Raw genomic sequence first — 15,924 nt, 5'->3', positions numbered from 1 at the left:
CTAATTATCATTTAAAAACAAAAAAAAATGTTGGGAATCAAGGATCTCTAGATTGCGAGTTGTATGTGTGAGTCCGTCATACTTCTCAATGTAAGTAGTAACTAACTTCAATTATTAATATCTTTTAAACAATTAGTCAGTTCAGCTCGACGAGTTCTACAAGCTGGCAAAGTTTCATTGATAAGTGAGTGTAACACTTGGGTAGTTCCCCTTGTAAGTCTCCGCAGTTCGTACGAATGCAATTAACTCCATTACAAATATGCGCGGGTATAGACGGCCGCAGAACGTATAGATCGAATTGCGGCTACCATTACGGTACCATAATGGTCGGATTAAAAGCTGTACCGGCGAAACTGAATAAGTCGACTGTACTCGTGAACGCGACGAATTCGCTAAAAGTTTCGTCGTTTGATATCTTGCTCGATAGAACGTAAAACGAAAGCTGACCTTTAGAAATATGTAGACGATAAGGAATGCGCGGATAATGGATCGGTCGCGTTAACAAATTTTCCAACAGGCAGCTCGAATTATCCTGTCGAGTATGTACACGCGGTATATAGCATATCGACGCGATAACGTCCAGCTTGACGGCGATCTTGCTCGTAAAATAAAAGCTCCGATGCGGTGACCCACATTGCTCGTCGCCTGGTTAAAGGGTAAAATCTGTACGAGATTCTTCATTTCTTTATACTTCCGACAATGCGTGCTTTGCTTTTTCAATGACACAACGCGGCTTAACGTTATCGCGACGACGCGACGCCTCGATTACGATCTCCTTTACAAGGGATAAGAAGAGATTGTGATAAAGTAACTCTGTAAACGCGTAAGAAAGGGTAGAAGCAACGATGGTCTTTCGCAGCCGTAAGTTGGTCGGACAATTTACGGCGCGACGCGTCTCTATCTTCCCCAAACATCTCTTACGTTTCGCCAATCGCCGGGTGTAACTCTGACAATACGCGAGAGATTTGCAGATTCCATCGGAACCGCGATGTCGCAACTATTTGTTTTTCATCCTGCTCTCGAGAGCTCGCTGCGTAAAGCAACAAGAGTGGATGGAAAAGAAAGAAATGGCAAGCAAGGGAAGAGGAAAGAAGGGAAAAGGGAAAAGTAAAATGGAGAAACGGCACTCTTTTTGCCGACGCGTCGGTCCTAGGAGATCCTCGAGTCCCCTCGGCATCGGTACAGTTTCTAGCCCGTGTTCGGCTCTTAGTTTGCAGTTCGTAGTTCGCGTACGATCGGTCTCACCAGCGAAGCAGAAACTCGCGTCGACCGGTGCTCGGTCGATCGAGCGCGTTCGAGCGCATTGATATGTCTGTGTCGCTTCTCGTCTCCCGTTGGCCAACCCTGTTGGCAATGCTCGACGATCGAGGACGGTCCGCGGCCAGCCGACTGCCGGAGCTAGACGAAGCCTCGGGCGTCGAAGATCCGCGGTGCGCCGTCCGAGTCCACTCGGATCGCCAGCCTCTGGCTGAAGAGAATGCCGATTACCGCGACGCTTAATACCACCAACAAATGACCCCCGTCGTTCACGCTGGTACTGCTGCACGTCTCCTTCGCGCCGAGCTCTAGTTTCGCTACAACAGAAAAAAAAAACCAATTATCATTCTCTTTATTTTCCCTCTACGCAGGAGGCTACAAAGGGGGCAATGTGGGGGGAAATTCGATGAAAATTCGATTCGGAAAGAAAGAAGGTCGCGCGATGATCGGTACGCGAACGTCATCTTCTTGGAGGGAATTGGGAGAAGGGATCCTGATCCAGGAGAAACGTTTGATTCAAGCGTCTACGCGTCTCCATAGGGGCGCACACGTGTAGGTACACAGGTGCACGCACACGCGCGCAGGTTTGCGCGCACGGACGTACCCGCGGCCGCATCGATCCACCCTGCCGAGCGGCCAGTTTCCACCCCCGCACCCTCGTCTGCCCTGCTCGACCGTTCCTTTCGTTCCTGGCTGCCGCGATCAAAACCCCTACTCCTCTCTTACACGTTTCCGTCTCCCAATCTTTCCCTTCCTTCCTTCCTTCCTTCCTTCCTTCCTTTCTTCCTTTCTGCCACCCCTGCCCTTATCAGTTTCGTTATCAGCGTTTTGTTTCGGGGGTCTACAACTCTTCCGTCTTCATCACATTCTTATTTTGTGGTTTAGCTATATTTTTTTATCTCAGGATTTACATTCTGATTTTGCTAAAAATCCCAAAACCGTGTCGGATCTCAAATGAATTCGTTGGAAATGGGAGCGCGATACGTCGGCTAACGAGATAAAAAAAACGGGCAACCGAACGCGGAAGTATTCCCTGAAGCACACTCGATTTCGCGATCGATTGGAAAAGTTTCCGACCAATTGGCAGAGAGAAAAAGAGAGAGAGAGAGGGCTTCGTGATGGAATTCTGGCGACATATTTCAGTCGCTGATGGCAAGCACCGTAATTAAGTTTCAGGAGGTTTCTACGTATGGTTGCGTGAAAAGAGGTCCGAGATTCCTGATGAAAGAAGGAAAACGGATCGATTAATCGTGTCGACGCTTGGCGGACAATTGTTAGCTGCTTATAGGGTAAACGATCGTTAATTCGATCGAGCGAAGGAAAGCGAGTTGGAGGAGTGATCGACTGATGAAAAAGGTTAGGGGAGAACGGCGAACACCCCAGCCCGTTCTATCTCGACGTGGATTTCGGTTGATCGATCGTCCATTGGTTCGTCTCCCGTCCGTTTTTTTGTATCGTCCTACCAATCGTATCGGGGTGTGCAGGGCCGCGTGAAATTGAATCTGGTCTCGGTCGAAGCGCAAGCTCTCTCCTCTCCTCTCCTCTCCTCGATCTCGTCGAAACATCGCGAAACGCTGTAACTCCTCGTTACGGCGCGTAATGCGCATCGATAAAGATGAACGAATCGATTGTCACTAGTATTTATGAGGGCGCGCGAAGATCGGCGAAGGGATCGGTCGAAGGGATACGAACGGGGGAGGATGTTGGACGAAAGTCAAAACGTTGCGGCATTGACATAAATAGGATTTAACGAGGGATCGTTAGGGTGAGATAACGGCTTACTATCCTGAATTTGATCGCAGCCACGGCCTGTTCCCAGGGGATTTCGCGTTGGCACCGTGTCAACGGCAGTTCTCTGCCGCATAGTAGATTATGGGAAACGCTGGAACGGTAGAACGACGAAATACGTCGAAAGCAAAGGTGCGTTTAACTCGGCTGACGTCACGGCACCACTGCCATCGACATTGGTGAGAATCAGTTTCACGGTTCGATTCGGCCACAATGTTACGCTACTGCCTCGATGAAAATGACACGTATCCACGTCCGTTCTCGTTATTCGCTGTTACGTTTCACGAAGCGTCGTAAATCTTTGCCGGTCGTAAAAATTGAAATACCCGAATGCCTCGGTTCGAATCGATTTTCTCTGTTTGTAAATGAAATTTGGAGTGGCGTTGGTAAGCACCTAGGGGGATAACGCGGATCAACTCGTCGATGCTGCCGAAGAAAGTTCGTTTCTTCGTTCAACCAGAGATCAGTCGATTTCGAATTCCTTGATTCGGAAGCAACGCGGGTGTACAGGCAGAGTGTATTTGCGGTTACGCGAATGGTTTGTCGAGTAAACGAAGCATCAGTACTCGTGACAACGACGCGTCGCGTCTACCTTCGCCGCGTGCGGTTAACCCTTTCCGAACCCACCGATGCAGTAATTATAAAGCAATACCGCCGCGTTTTTCCTCTTCTATTTTAAGAGAAACTTTTATTCAACTGACAGAAGGAAGCAAACGCATAGCTACGTCGCGTGTATCCACAGAGGTTTCGTAAAAAGGCATCGAGATACTAGCTGCAGGGTAGAATGGATATTATTTGAAAGAAGGAAAAAAGAAAACGATCACAGGATGGAGCAGAGACAAAGAGGGAGCCATGGTGGCAATTTTCCGCTGCATCGCCGATTTTATTCCACCGTGATGTCTCTTTTCTAATCTATCCGTTTTCACTGCCGTCAAACCATCCATCGGATGCTCCCGATTTCTCCTTTGACTCTTCCACTTGCGATTGTCGCTGGATTCCTTTCGAATCAAAAGTTGTTTGATCTTCGTACGATTCTTAACAAACAGACGCTTTAGAATTAAAAGACTCGATGCGACGAAAAACTCATCCGAAGAGGAACGTTACGCGAATGACAGGCTCCTCTCTCCTCAAATCTTCCAAAAGTAAACTGTATTTTCTCAGAGAAAGGAAATCACTCGAAGTCGGCGGCCACGGGTTATCCTGTTCCGTGCCAACGATTCCGTAATTTTAGAAAAAGCTTTCGAAGAACGGTCGGACGTCGGTGCCAATAAAAATTGGCTCGTCTCTAAGCTTTCGCGATTTTTATTCGTCGTTGGATCAAAGACGAAACAGACGCGTATTATATGTACTTTGAATAGAAATCGGTGATTGGCACGCGGCCATTTCTTCTTGCAGCATCTGAGTTGCCGGAGGAGCAGCGAGCGGGGTAAGCAGCCTCGATTAATAGCTCGGCTCAGAGTCAATGGGATGCGAAATTGCTTTCCAAAGGGGAGAGAGAACTCGTTCGTTCCGTTTCATCCCTTTCCTCTTTCTCTCGAAACTGCTGCCTCCTCGCTCGTTTTCCAACTTTCCCTCGAATTAACGGTAGAAATCTTCTTTCCTCTTTCACTCGTTCGTTATTGCTTGCCAGCGACTCTGATCGCGACGTTGAAAATTGTAGCGGGTCCTTCGAAAAGGCGATTACGTTAAAAGGGAAAGGCTTCTTAAGACGTTTAAAGCAGAACCCGTCGAGATCTTTTGTCTCTGCACCGACCGACCAGATCGGATTTACATAATGAACGAAGCGAATTTAAAGAAGCCCGTTTAAATTCGAACGCGTTTTTCGCGCGAAAGAAATTTTGCAATGATTGAATGCCTGGAGATCCATTATTGGCCGGTGTCCGGAAGAAGGAAAACCAGTTGGTCGAAATTTTAAGAAAAACTTCTACTTCGTTGCAGCGAATCAAGAGGAATTTCCCTACGAATCCCTGGACGACAAACACCGATGTTTAACGAAACAAAAGGTTGCTCGATTAAAATCGTTCAACCGAGAAAAGTAATAATCGCGAGGATCGATTCGCTTTCGGCGGTCTCGAGCGACCGCTTGCTTCGTCGTTAACGAAACGCATTTTCTACTCAACAGGTGTCATAGAAGAGTATGTCTCGCGTCGGATAAAACGCGGTGGAGGCGGCGACGATTGTGGTGTAATGGAGATAATGGTTGGAAGAAAGTGTTACTCACACGTGGCGGCTAGCAGCTGGGGAAGATACTTCTTCCAGAAGGTGCACTGTTTCACCCTAGGTCCGTTGCCGATTTCGGAGCTGTTGGTATCCAACGTCAGGTACTCTTTCGTGGCGGCATTGTGCGGTGGCCAGTAAGACAGCGTCCACGAAGCGACGTCGCCGATGTTCGGGTCCCTAACGTAATCATATCACATTATCATTTTTTTATTTCTTAACGAGACACCTTTTTCTCGCTGTAACAACGAAACTATTAGACGAAAGGGTATAGCCGAGTAAGGTAGGCAAAATGGCCCTTGAACCAAATTAAATTCAGCACGCGTCATTCGATAGCATATCAAAAGAAAATATTGTACACCAATTTTCAACCCTTTATCTTAACCAGGGGGGCAGTGAGGGGGGGGGGGGCAAAAGAGACGCCAGATCGTGCCCCATTTCTCTTATTTAGTAACATCCCAAAATTCAGAAAAAATTCTGATACACTACAAACACGGTAGCGCATATTAGGGAATTTTTTCAGATTTTTTCATTGCAAATCCTAGTTGTGAAAAATGAAAAACCGAACAAACAATCTGAAGAGACGCGATTTGTTATTAAAAATGTAAGAGCACTACTTTTATATTACTGTGGTAATAACATATTAGTATAACTATTACTCTTCAATTCTTTCAGATTTTTTGTTGTGGTGCAACGTAGTTAAAAAAATCAGAAACCAATTATTTCGCATGAAAAAGTAACTTCTACTTTGAATTTTTATTTACATATTCCTTTAGAATATGAATGTGAATCCATTTAAAAATACTTAATACATATTCTGATAAAACAGGTAATAAAAATTCAAAGTAGAAGTTACTTTTTCATGCGAAATAATTGGTTCTTGATTTTTTTAACTACATTGCACCACAACAAAAAATCTGAGTAATATAAAAGTAGTGCTCTTACATTTTTAATAACAAATCGCGTCTCTTCAGATTGTTTGTTCGGTTTTTCATTTTGTACAACTAGGATTTGCAATGAAAAAATCTGAAAAAATTCCTTAATATGCGCTGTGTTTGTAGTGTATCAGAATTTTCGGATGTTATTAAATAGAAGAAATGGGGCACAATCTGGCACAGTCTCTTTTGCCCTCCCTCACTGCCCCCCTGGTTAAGATAAAGGGTTGAAAATTGGTGTACCGACGCGTTCTGATTTTAATTTGGTTCAAGGGCCATTTTGCCTACCTTACCCGGCTCTACCCTTTCTCCTCCCGCCTTACCCTGACTTCGCAAAGTTCGCCCAATATCTCATCATCCTTTTCGATAAGTTCGCTTCCTCCTTCGTGTAGCCTTTCGAGGGATCCAACGGCTCTCCGAATATGTAACTGATTTCGTCCGCGTGCATCACTCCGGTCCACCTTGGCCACGGATTGTTTGCGGATCTGTTCGATTCAGGACGTACACGGAAAGGAAAACAGTAGGATTGTTCGTTTGTTTGGAAAATTTTCAGCCGGAAAATCCCGATGAGAATTCTCACCTGTGCTTATAGTAGTACATGTACACGGTATTTCCGGTGTCGGCGTATCGTCCGGCGAATTCGTTCACGTTGCAGGTGAACTGATAGTCGCCGACTATCTTGTCAATTGCGTCGCGATTCACGTGAGGGTCGTCGGGACGTAGCCAGTCGGTGTACTCGTAGATAATTGCGTGCCTTCCGATCTGATTGACGTACGGGTTCAGCTCGGAGACGGCGCTGACGAATTGTTCTCTGCTGACCTTCACGTCCTCGGTCCCGTCGATGCGGAACAGCTCGGTCAGATAGTAAATGATAAAATAGAAACCTTCCTCGGTGTTGGAACCCATCATGATGTTTGCTTTCTTGAAGGAGGAAGTGGCCAAGGAACGTTGAGGGGTCTCGTCGAGGAACGCGCCGTCGATGACGGGGACGAAAGGAAACTCGCAGATGCCCAGAGTGCCCCATTCGTTCTTAACCAACTCTATCGGATCCTTCACCAGCAGACAGTCGATCACCTCCTGGAGATTGTCCCGATCGTGGGGACAGTCGACCGCTTCGGCCAATCTGATACCCCGCATGATCGATTCTTCCCGCGAGATGATGGCCCAAGGTGCCGTCGGCGAACCGGACTGCATGATCGCTTGGCTGAACAGATGCCTGGAACGCATAGAAACGGCCGCCACGACGCGGGCGGCCTCTCCGGATAATTTGTTCGTTCGTCGAAATTACTCGAAGGAGGTCCGATTTCGTTACCGATTCCGTCGACCGACGAATGCTCGGTCGAAACGATCTCGGCATGCGAGAAGCGTGAAGCGAGAAGCGAGACAAGCAACGACAAGCAACGGCAAGCAATTGCAAACAAACGGTTGTGACTAGCAGAAAAAGGTATGCACCTTGACAGAGGCGAAAGTAGGTGCATAGAAACGGATACGGCGCCCGCGCTCTCTCCGAACAGGGTCACGTTCTCAGGATTTCCGCCAAAAGCAGCGATATTGTCGCGTACCCACTGTAGGGCCATCATCTGATCGAACAGACCGGCGTTCCCAGGAACGTCCGACGTTCCGAAGTAGAGGAAACCAAGGCTGGCCACTCGATACTGCATCGAGACCAGGATCACCTTCTCCTCGGACACCAGGGTTTTGTGATCGTAAACGTCGAGGGTCGCCGAGCCGGAGTAAAAGCCACCTACAACGATGTCCCGCGATTCCATGTCTCCAAAGAAATGCCTCTCTTCTTCAAATATCTACATAACCCGTCGTGCCAGCCCTTTCTACAAGGGGGCTATCTTCCATTTTTTCCTTCGATTATTTCTTTCCGAGAGCTATTACACCTTTCCTCTTTTTTTTTTTTCAAATCGTGTGTCTATTTCTCGAGCTTCGAGCGATACAAGCACAGACAGAGCGAGAGAGGGGAAGCGAAGCGGTCGTTAAAATTAACCCGTTAGTCTTTCGACTTTCCGTTCGAAAAGTGCAGCTGTCTTAAAATAAGGCCGCGGGCCAAAAATAAGCGTTTCACGCCAAGAACCGACCACCTGTAAAGGCAACTTTACTCTCTCTCTCTCTCTCTCTCTCTCTCTCTCTCTTTGTCTGTGTGTAACGCGAGGACGGAACAGGTGTCAGCTGGAACTCACCACCGAATATCCATACCATAACAGCGGCATTGGTAGGCCTAGGTCGTGGCGCGACCACGTTCACGTAAAGGCAATCCTCGCTGAGCGGGGTGTTCGGATTCCACATCGTCGCACCTGGAAAGTCACCGAACACCGTGTCCAGTATCTGCACGCAACTATTCGGCAGCGTGGTGGCGTTCAGAATTCCCGGCCAACGTTCCGCTGGTCTCGGATGCCGGAACCTCAACGGTCCTGCAACAGAATCCCTTCTCGTAACGTTCCTCGATGCTTATCACGCGTATACGATTAATGCTTTTTCTCAATTTCTTTCGTTTCGACGTAGCCGAAGAAAGTGGGAAAGAAGAGATTGTAGGGTAGAGAGCGCGTTGTAGTGCAGTGGCTGGACTTTGATGAAAGGTTAATTAGCGAGTGGTTGAAGCCGATAGACCGTACACAGGTGGTAACCTACCGAGAGGTTTCTGCGCGTAAGGGATGCCGAGCCAGGCGTCGACCTCCTTTCCCGTGGTCGCAGTCATGGTCTTACCCTTGACCTTGCCCTTTCTCGTCTGAACTATCAGCGGATCGTCGTTGGAATTGAGGGCGGCTGGTCTAGGTAGCTCCTCGCTAGTTCTGAAGCTCTTCCCGTCCTCGTGCGACATGTCCGCGTGATGTCTGCTCCTGTGGGTCAGCGAGCACCAGCATACGTCCAGCTGCACCAGCACCGTTAAACTAAGCACCATCAGAGCCTCGAGCTTCGTCAATGAACATCGTTTCCTTGGCATCCTGTCCCACGCCTGAAAACACCGTCTATCTGTGTAACTTCATCACCCTAACCTTCCGTCTATATTCTTTTTCATTTCCTACCTATTTGATAAACTTCGTTAGGTTGCTCGACAATTTAAACACGTTCTTATCGTTCGAGGAAATGAAAAACAAGAAAATTGGCGAAAAGACGGCAAGAAGAGCGTAAGTAGAGTAGAAGCGTTTCTCGCGAGAAACGAACGCGGAGCTTTGTGCGGAACAGATCGGTCGGAAACGATTGTTACTTTCTTGAGGCGAGACTCTCGGCGAGGACAGGATTCGGTATCGCGATCGATTCCCATCGTCGCCTCGTCCGATTAATTGGAAATGGTGTCGGTCTTTGTTCGAGCAACGTGTACCCTCCAACAGCGCGTTTCCCTATCGCTTTCACTCGTCGAGCTTGCACCATTTACTCGATAATTAAGCCCACCTTTCTCCCTTCTATTACTTTTCGTTCAATCGATCCGAGTCAAACTTTTTTCCTCCTTCTCGTTTCGAAAATTCCTCTCGCTCTCGGAGGCGATAACAGGATTCGCCGACGATTTCGGCATTTTCAGAGGGAAAGGGCTTTTATTTCTGTTTGAAAATACTTTGACGGCCGTTTCTGTGAAACGAAGAAAGAGAATAAAAATATTTCCGCGCGGAGAGGCAGCTCGATTCGCAGCTACACCAGCAGAAGGAAATACACGGTACAGTTGTGAACGAAGGTCCGCGTTGATTGGTCATTTCCTTCTACGTGTTCCGTCCGTGTGGTCACGCGTGATTACACGCAACGTGGAGGTGTTACACGCGGAAGCGTTCGTGAGAGAAAATAGCGCATTAGCTGTCATAGGCAGTGACAATTTATCATCGACCGCCTGCCTGCTTTGCATGTCCCTCCATTAACGCCATGGGGACACACCGGCTCTTCTCTTTCGACTCGACAAAATTTCGTTTCAAGACGCGAAACGATTTAAACGAGCGACGTCCAGAATCCAGGGTGCAGATTTTATCGCGAGATCGTCCACGACGAACGTTCCTATCCCCGATTTCGAACGGCACACGATCGCGAGATCGATCCTACCACGAATCGATTTTTCTTCTTTTACTCACCAAAAGTTGCGAAGCTCTCAAGAATCACCGCGTTCCTCTGCTTCCCAAATATTCCCTTCACGACCACGCGACGCGCGATAAGACGAGTTTCCTTTTCACGTTCACTACCGCATTTCCGGGCAAGAAATTTGAAAACGAAAGAATGATTGGAACTAGATAAGCGAGGTGCCTTTCGATCGCGAGAGGCATACACGAAGACAGAGGCTGCGAATGGAAGCGTTGCCGATAGTTATCCCCCTTGTCGCGATGGCAGCATCGTGCAACGCACCATGACCCACGTAAAACCGCTGTCTATTAAGGCTATGATAGTTACGCCTCCGCCACGCTATTCTTCCTTCTTCGCCCGTTTTCATTTATACCGAAATAATTACTCCTAGCTTCTTTGCAACGACGACTGATCGTGAAAATTCCATATTTTCAGCTAGTATACCTCGGCAGAAATAAAAACAGAAGAAGATACAGAGCTTCGCTTCGAGTAGTCTCTGTTCGAGTTGTCCGCGGAGGGATCGACCACTCTAGGGGTCCAAGGAGGACCCCGTGTTCTATCGCGATCGATCGATAGAGCTGTCTACCTCTCGTTTATTTACGCCCTTTACCGCTTCTCCTCCACGTTTCTTCCGATTCCTGGCTCTCTCGACTGGCTTTCGACACGAGCAACTACTCGTCTTCGGTTTGGTTTGCGATACACTCGTCGAAAGTTCGCCGAGCACCCTCGACTCTGTGGATAGCGGTAATCGAACCTTCTCTCGACAGGTTGGATCAAAGTAGAACAGCCAGAGTATCTTTCGAATAAAGCGAAATTATTGTGGATATTTGTTACACATGGTGGCGGTGAAAAAACTAAAAGCACAAATGTTTTCGAGCAGGTTTATAGACTGATTTTACTGGTATATGTTTCGAGGGAAAGCCAACGAAACCGCGAAACGACAAATGCGAGTGGAAACGATGATAGCGCGACACTGTATCGGTGTAATAAACGCTTTCGTATTAACTGTGCGTTCGGGTAACGAGTAACGAGCAATTCCCACGAGTGTCCCGGAAAATCTAACCCCTGAAATTTGTCGGGCCGCGTGGAATCGAGCCGCTCGATTAAACCGGGAAAATATATCGGCGGCTCGTCCCGCTGGAATTTGCCGGATGCGAGATTCCGTCCCGCTTTATCGCGCGACCACAGCTGCTTGGCTTATCCGGCTATATACAGTTTATACGCCGAAATTATCCGCCATCGTTTCGCAGTGCTGCTGCTGCTGCTGCCAGATTACCGGTGAAAAAGTATAGCTGCGTTTGCGTCAGCCTTTACGCTGACTTTCAAAATAAAAGGAAAAATGAAAAACAATTCGTTCGCGAATAAATCTGCTTACGAATCACTCGATCCACGTTTCGTGTTATTCTTAATAAAAAACCATCTCCTAAAATCCATATTCACAACACAGAAATATCTCAAACTAACTATTTCCATACCTTAGTCGACCCCCATTGTCCCGGCAAATTTTTACCCCGTGGAATTGATAGAATAGGCCGCCAAGATGATTTGCACCAAGTTTTATTCAAATTGACCATTTCAACACGGGGCTTTATGGGGAGTGGTCGAAATCGTGCTTTCGGCACCCTAGTTTCCGGATATGTCAAATTAGACGATAATACCTTTCAAATGAGCCCATGGGCACCAAAAACGTCAAACGGGAAGTTGGTTAAAATCCGCTGAGTAGTTTGGTCAGAAATCGACTTTGAAGATTTTCTTCATTTTTTATTCGCAACGTTTCGTGTTCATAAACTTCTTGAAAAGTTTGATCGCGCTGTCGATGGTATCGACACTTTTTGTTCGTAACCAAGGTATTAGTATTGTCCGATACCGTTTCAAGAGCTATCAGTTCAGCCTCGATACCGTTTCGACACCAGATCGATGAATAAATACCGAACGATCGAATTGGCTCGACGTAATTAATGGAGATGATATCGTACAACGAAAGGGTTAACGAGAAGGAAACACGAGAAATGTAAATAGAGAGAAAGAGAAGAGCAATGCATTTGCATGGCGATTATTCGAATTAATACGACGATCAGGAAACGTTGACGGTCGCGTGAATAAATCACGGGGCGCGCACCCTCGCCTTCTACAAAGCGGATCGTTCGATAATTAATTACGCGCGTGCCACGACGACAGACTGTAGAATGAGAAATCCCACCAGACCTCTCCTTATTCCTCTCTCCCGTTATTTCACCCCCTTTCTACGCGTTTATGTTAATTTCAGAATAAATGTAAATGCGATACCGTCATTTCTGCTCGTACGGTCCAACGGGCTAATGTGAATCGGCACGGAAACGGGGAAAACGGAAGAAATATAATTATTAATGTACCTCGTGTCGTCATCGGCGATTTTCGAGCGAAAAAGAAGAAATCGTTGAAACGTACTTACTTACGGTGTCCAAATCGACGAAGAGGCTGAAGGTATTCGAAGAACCTCGCGGAGGTTGAAGACGACGGTGGAGATGGAGGAAAAGCCCTTTCTTCGATTCTGCGAGGGGCAGATCCGCTTTCCCGCCCTTCCGTCTACATTCCCAGTTCACGGATCATCGCTTGGCTGCAACAGCGCGAGTGGAAAATTGAGTCGGTAGTGGCGGCAATCATGAGTGAAAAATTCGATAGGTCGAAAGATCAGACGATCGTTATCCCGCAAGAACTACGCTCTTCCGGTACGTAGCTATCGTTGTCCAACTTTTTTAATTTCACGCTTTTTAAATTTACCGACATCGTTAGAAGAAGGTTAGATAATTGAGAAATTTCGTACGCATCCGAGTGGTAGCCTCCCGGCTGTTCAAAGTATCGGGACGACCTAATAAATTCGAAGAAGTAGGTACCGCCGCGACCTCATAAACCGTGGAAACGCTGAATTCGAGCTGGCTGGCTTTTAATAAAAGCATATATCTCGTTCTTAGATGGCTGGAGGAGGGCTCTCTACGGTATTTTGGCTGCTTCCGACCCATTGGCCAAAGGTTGCCCGTGAATTCCAAGCCGGTCGACTTGGAGGAAGCAAATAAACCCCGACTTGGGCGCACACGTTCGCCGAACAATCCAGGAATTTCTAATAAGCGTACGTCCCACTTTCGGAATTCATTTCGCGGCGCCTCGCCTCGCGGGAACGCGGATAATGAATTTGGATCGCACCGTCAAGATATATATTCCACCCCCGTTTCGCGTTCCCGCTTCTTTCAGCCTCAACCTCGACATATCGAACACGCTTGTCGCAACCTACCAACAATATTACCAATTAAAAGACTGATACGACTTCATCTGTCTTCCAAAAGCATGGAACGCGTATTAATATTAATTCACCTCTTCTGTCTCTTCCTTCGTTTGATTTCGATCGAGAAACAAGGAAGAAGAGGACGCGAAGCGAAAGAAGAAGAATTCAATGTACCAATGAATTATCGACTTCGCGCACCCAATTTGCCCCTTTGTGCAATCGCCTCGCAGAGTTTGTTTTGTCCAAAGGGACACAATGCTTCAGAGAAATTTCTGATCATCCGTGTTCCATCGTTGTCCTGCCAACCCCTTGCTCGATCCTCGTCCACCCAGCGGAAAAATTAACATCGTCGACCGTGGAAACAATGGCCTCGAGTTTCTTCGATGGTTTTCCAACCTCTTTTTCCCCATTTTCTTTCCTGTTTGCCAGTCGATAGAAAATGACGCAATTTCTTTAACGTTTTCGTCCACTTTTCTTGAAGAACGTGAAAATGGTTGGATTATTTAGAAATGGAGACGGTGCAACAAAATGGTAAACACGTTGAACGCCATGGGGGTCATCGGTGACCGACATCGCAAATTGCACATACCTGGGTAACTAAAAGAAAATAATAGAAAAACATTATTAAGGAAAGAAACAATTAATTTTCAAATTTCAAATTTTAAGCTTTCCATTTGCCATTTTACATTATTTGTACCATAACAATATTATGGTTATGGTATGGTATGGTACTATAAATTAACTATTTCTTTTTTAATAATTTTCAAATTTTAAGCTTTCTATTTGCCATTTTACATTATTTGTACCATACTATAACCATAATATAGTTATGGTACAAATAATGTAAAATGGCAAATAGAAAGCTTAAAATTTGAAATTTGAAAATTAATTATTTCTTTCCTTAATTAATTACAGTTTCAATACGTCCCACAACAAATGGCCCTTTTCACCGTGGCGTTCAACGCGTTAATCTTTGACCAAACGAAAGGGAGAGGAATGGACAGAGAAAGGACGTAGTAGGACAGAAATTTAGCGGGTCGACGGTTTAAACACGCCTTCACTGAAACACGTTTTTGTTCGAAAGAGAAAAAAAAAGAATAAAACCAGTGTAAAAACCAACACGCGGGAAAAGATTTCCCAAAGGCAAGCAAGCTAGCTAGGAAGCAAGCAGCGAGATCCATTTCCCGGCTGAAATCCACTCGAAACAAAGGGGAAGCGAAAAGCTGTCTTTTCGCGTGCCGTTTCTTCATTGTCGCGAGTTCTACGCGAAAAAGAAGAGAAGAGACACGACACGAACGAGAAAGGAAGAAAATTATCCAGGACGATGACGATCGGTGTGCTTTCACGGATACATTTTTTTCTCTTCTTTTTCTTCAGCAAGATGCAACTTCGAGGAAAGAGAAACACACTCGTGTTCCTTTCTTATCGAAATTCCGATCGCAATTAATCGATTACTCAGTCCCGATAAAACGGACGAAAATAACGCGGCCACGAGTACTCGTTACCGTAACGTGACGTTATCTACTATTTTGACAACGCCTTCGATTGAACTCGATTAATCGCTCGATATGGAGTTTAATTGATCGTCAATTAAAGTAAGCTATGCTAAATTTGTTCGAATTATTTTTAATAAAAAAATTGTTTAATTTTAACACGAGGGAAAGTAAAAATCTAGAGCTTCCGAAACAATAGAGCGAATCTCGACTTCTTACGTCTCATCTATAAGCGGATAGCCGAGCAGCGAAGCTTCTAGCGGAACAAAGCTTGCCGGTGTTCTCGAAAAGATCGAGAAAAGGTTCTGACAGTCCCGTCCGCGATCTTCGTCCAATAGTTTCACCAAGAGGAAGCTTTTCATCGTACGAACAATGCGCGTAAGAAGCCTTTAAACGCGAACAGCCTCGCGATTCCGTGTCGTCGGCGATCAAACTGGAAAAAGAAAGAAAGAAAGAGAAAAAGAAAACGCGACGAAAAATTCGCGGTCCACTGATTGTCCGTGGAAAACAATAGCTCGCAGCAATTTTTAAATAAAACTGCGACCCGTAATGGGAATCATTGTTCCCTCTGGCAAGAGGTGCAGTTATCGTTTGACCCGTATGTCGTCGGGAAAAACGTTTAAACGAGACTTTCTCGTTGGTCGTTCGACGTTCGACGCACATGCCTATCGACGCGAATAAATTTCCCCGTGGCACAGTCTGCCGGGCAAAGCGTTTTTCGATGCGTCTCGTCGGGTCGGGTCGGAAGCACGAAAACGAATCGACTCGACGATTTATTTCGCTAGGAATTCAAAGTCGAGTTTACTTTTATCTCGATTGTTCGAGCGAGCCAATTTTGTTGCCTAATTGTCCAGGAATATTTAGGGATGAAGTTCCGAATACGACCGGTCGCCGATCAAGATGAAATTTTGAGGGGAGAGGGGACCCC

General features: G+C 46.4%; 1 protein-coding gene across 7 annotated transcripts in view; it reads right to left on the bottom strand.

The window, feature by feature from the left end:
• Positions 1-15,924, bottom strand: part of LOC114880000 (acetylcholinesterase-like) — a 38,474-nt gene continuing 22,550 nt past the window's right edge. For 4 of the 7 annotated variants that reach the window (XM_029195516.2, XM_046287967.1, XM_029195517.2 and 1 more), the window contains 8 exons: positions 12,676-12,840; positions 8,835-9,159; positions 8,387-8,617; positions 7,650-7,941; positions 6,778-7,413; positions 6,521-6,682; positions 5,267-5,442; positions 1-1,574 (listed from right to left, as the gene is read on the bottom strand). In XM_029195516.2, coding sequence (XP_029051349.1) covers positions 1,399-1,574; positions 5,267-5,442; positions 6,521-6,682; positions 6,778-7,413; positions 7,650-7,941; positions 8,387-8,617; positions 8,835-9,147 — 1,986 coding nt within the window. In that variant the 5' untranslated portion in view covers positions 9,148-9,159; positions 12,676-12,840 and the 3' untranslated portion in view covers positions 1-1,398. Of the gene's footprint in view, positions 1,575-5,266; positions 5,443-6,520; positions 6,683-6,777; positions 7,414-7,649; positions 7,942-8,386; positions 8,618-8,834; positions 9,160-9,229; positions 9,293-10,258; positions 10,445-12,671; positions 12,841-15,924 lie in introns of those variants that run through there. The other 3 variants (XM_029195518.2, XM_029195521.2, XM_029195522.2) reach the window with 3 other exon arrangements.

This window comes from Osmia bicornis, chromosome 11 (assembly GCF_907164935.1).
Source record: "Osmia bicornis bicornis chromosome 11, iOsmBic2.1, whole genome shotgun sequence".
In the NCBI taxonomy this organism is placed as follows: Eukaryota; Metazoa; Arthropoda; class Insecta; order Hymenoptera; family Megachilidae; genus Osmia; species Osmia bicornis.
Note: the sequence above shows the minus strand (reverse complement) of the source record. Positions and strands in the feature narration are given on the sequence as shown.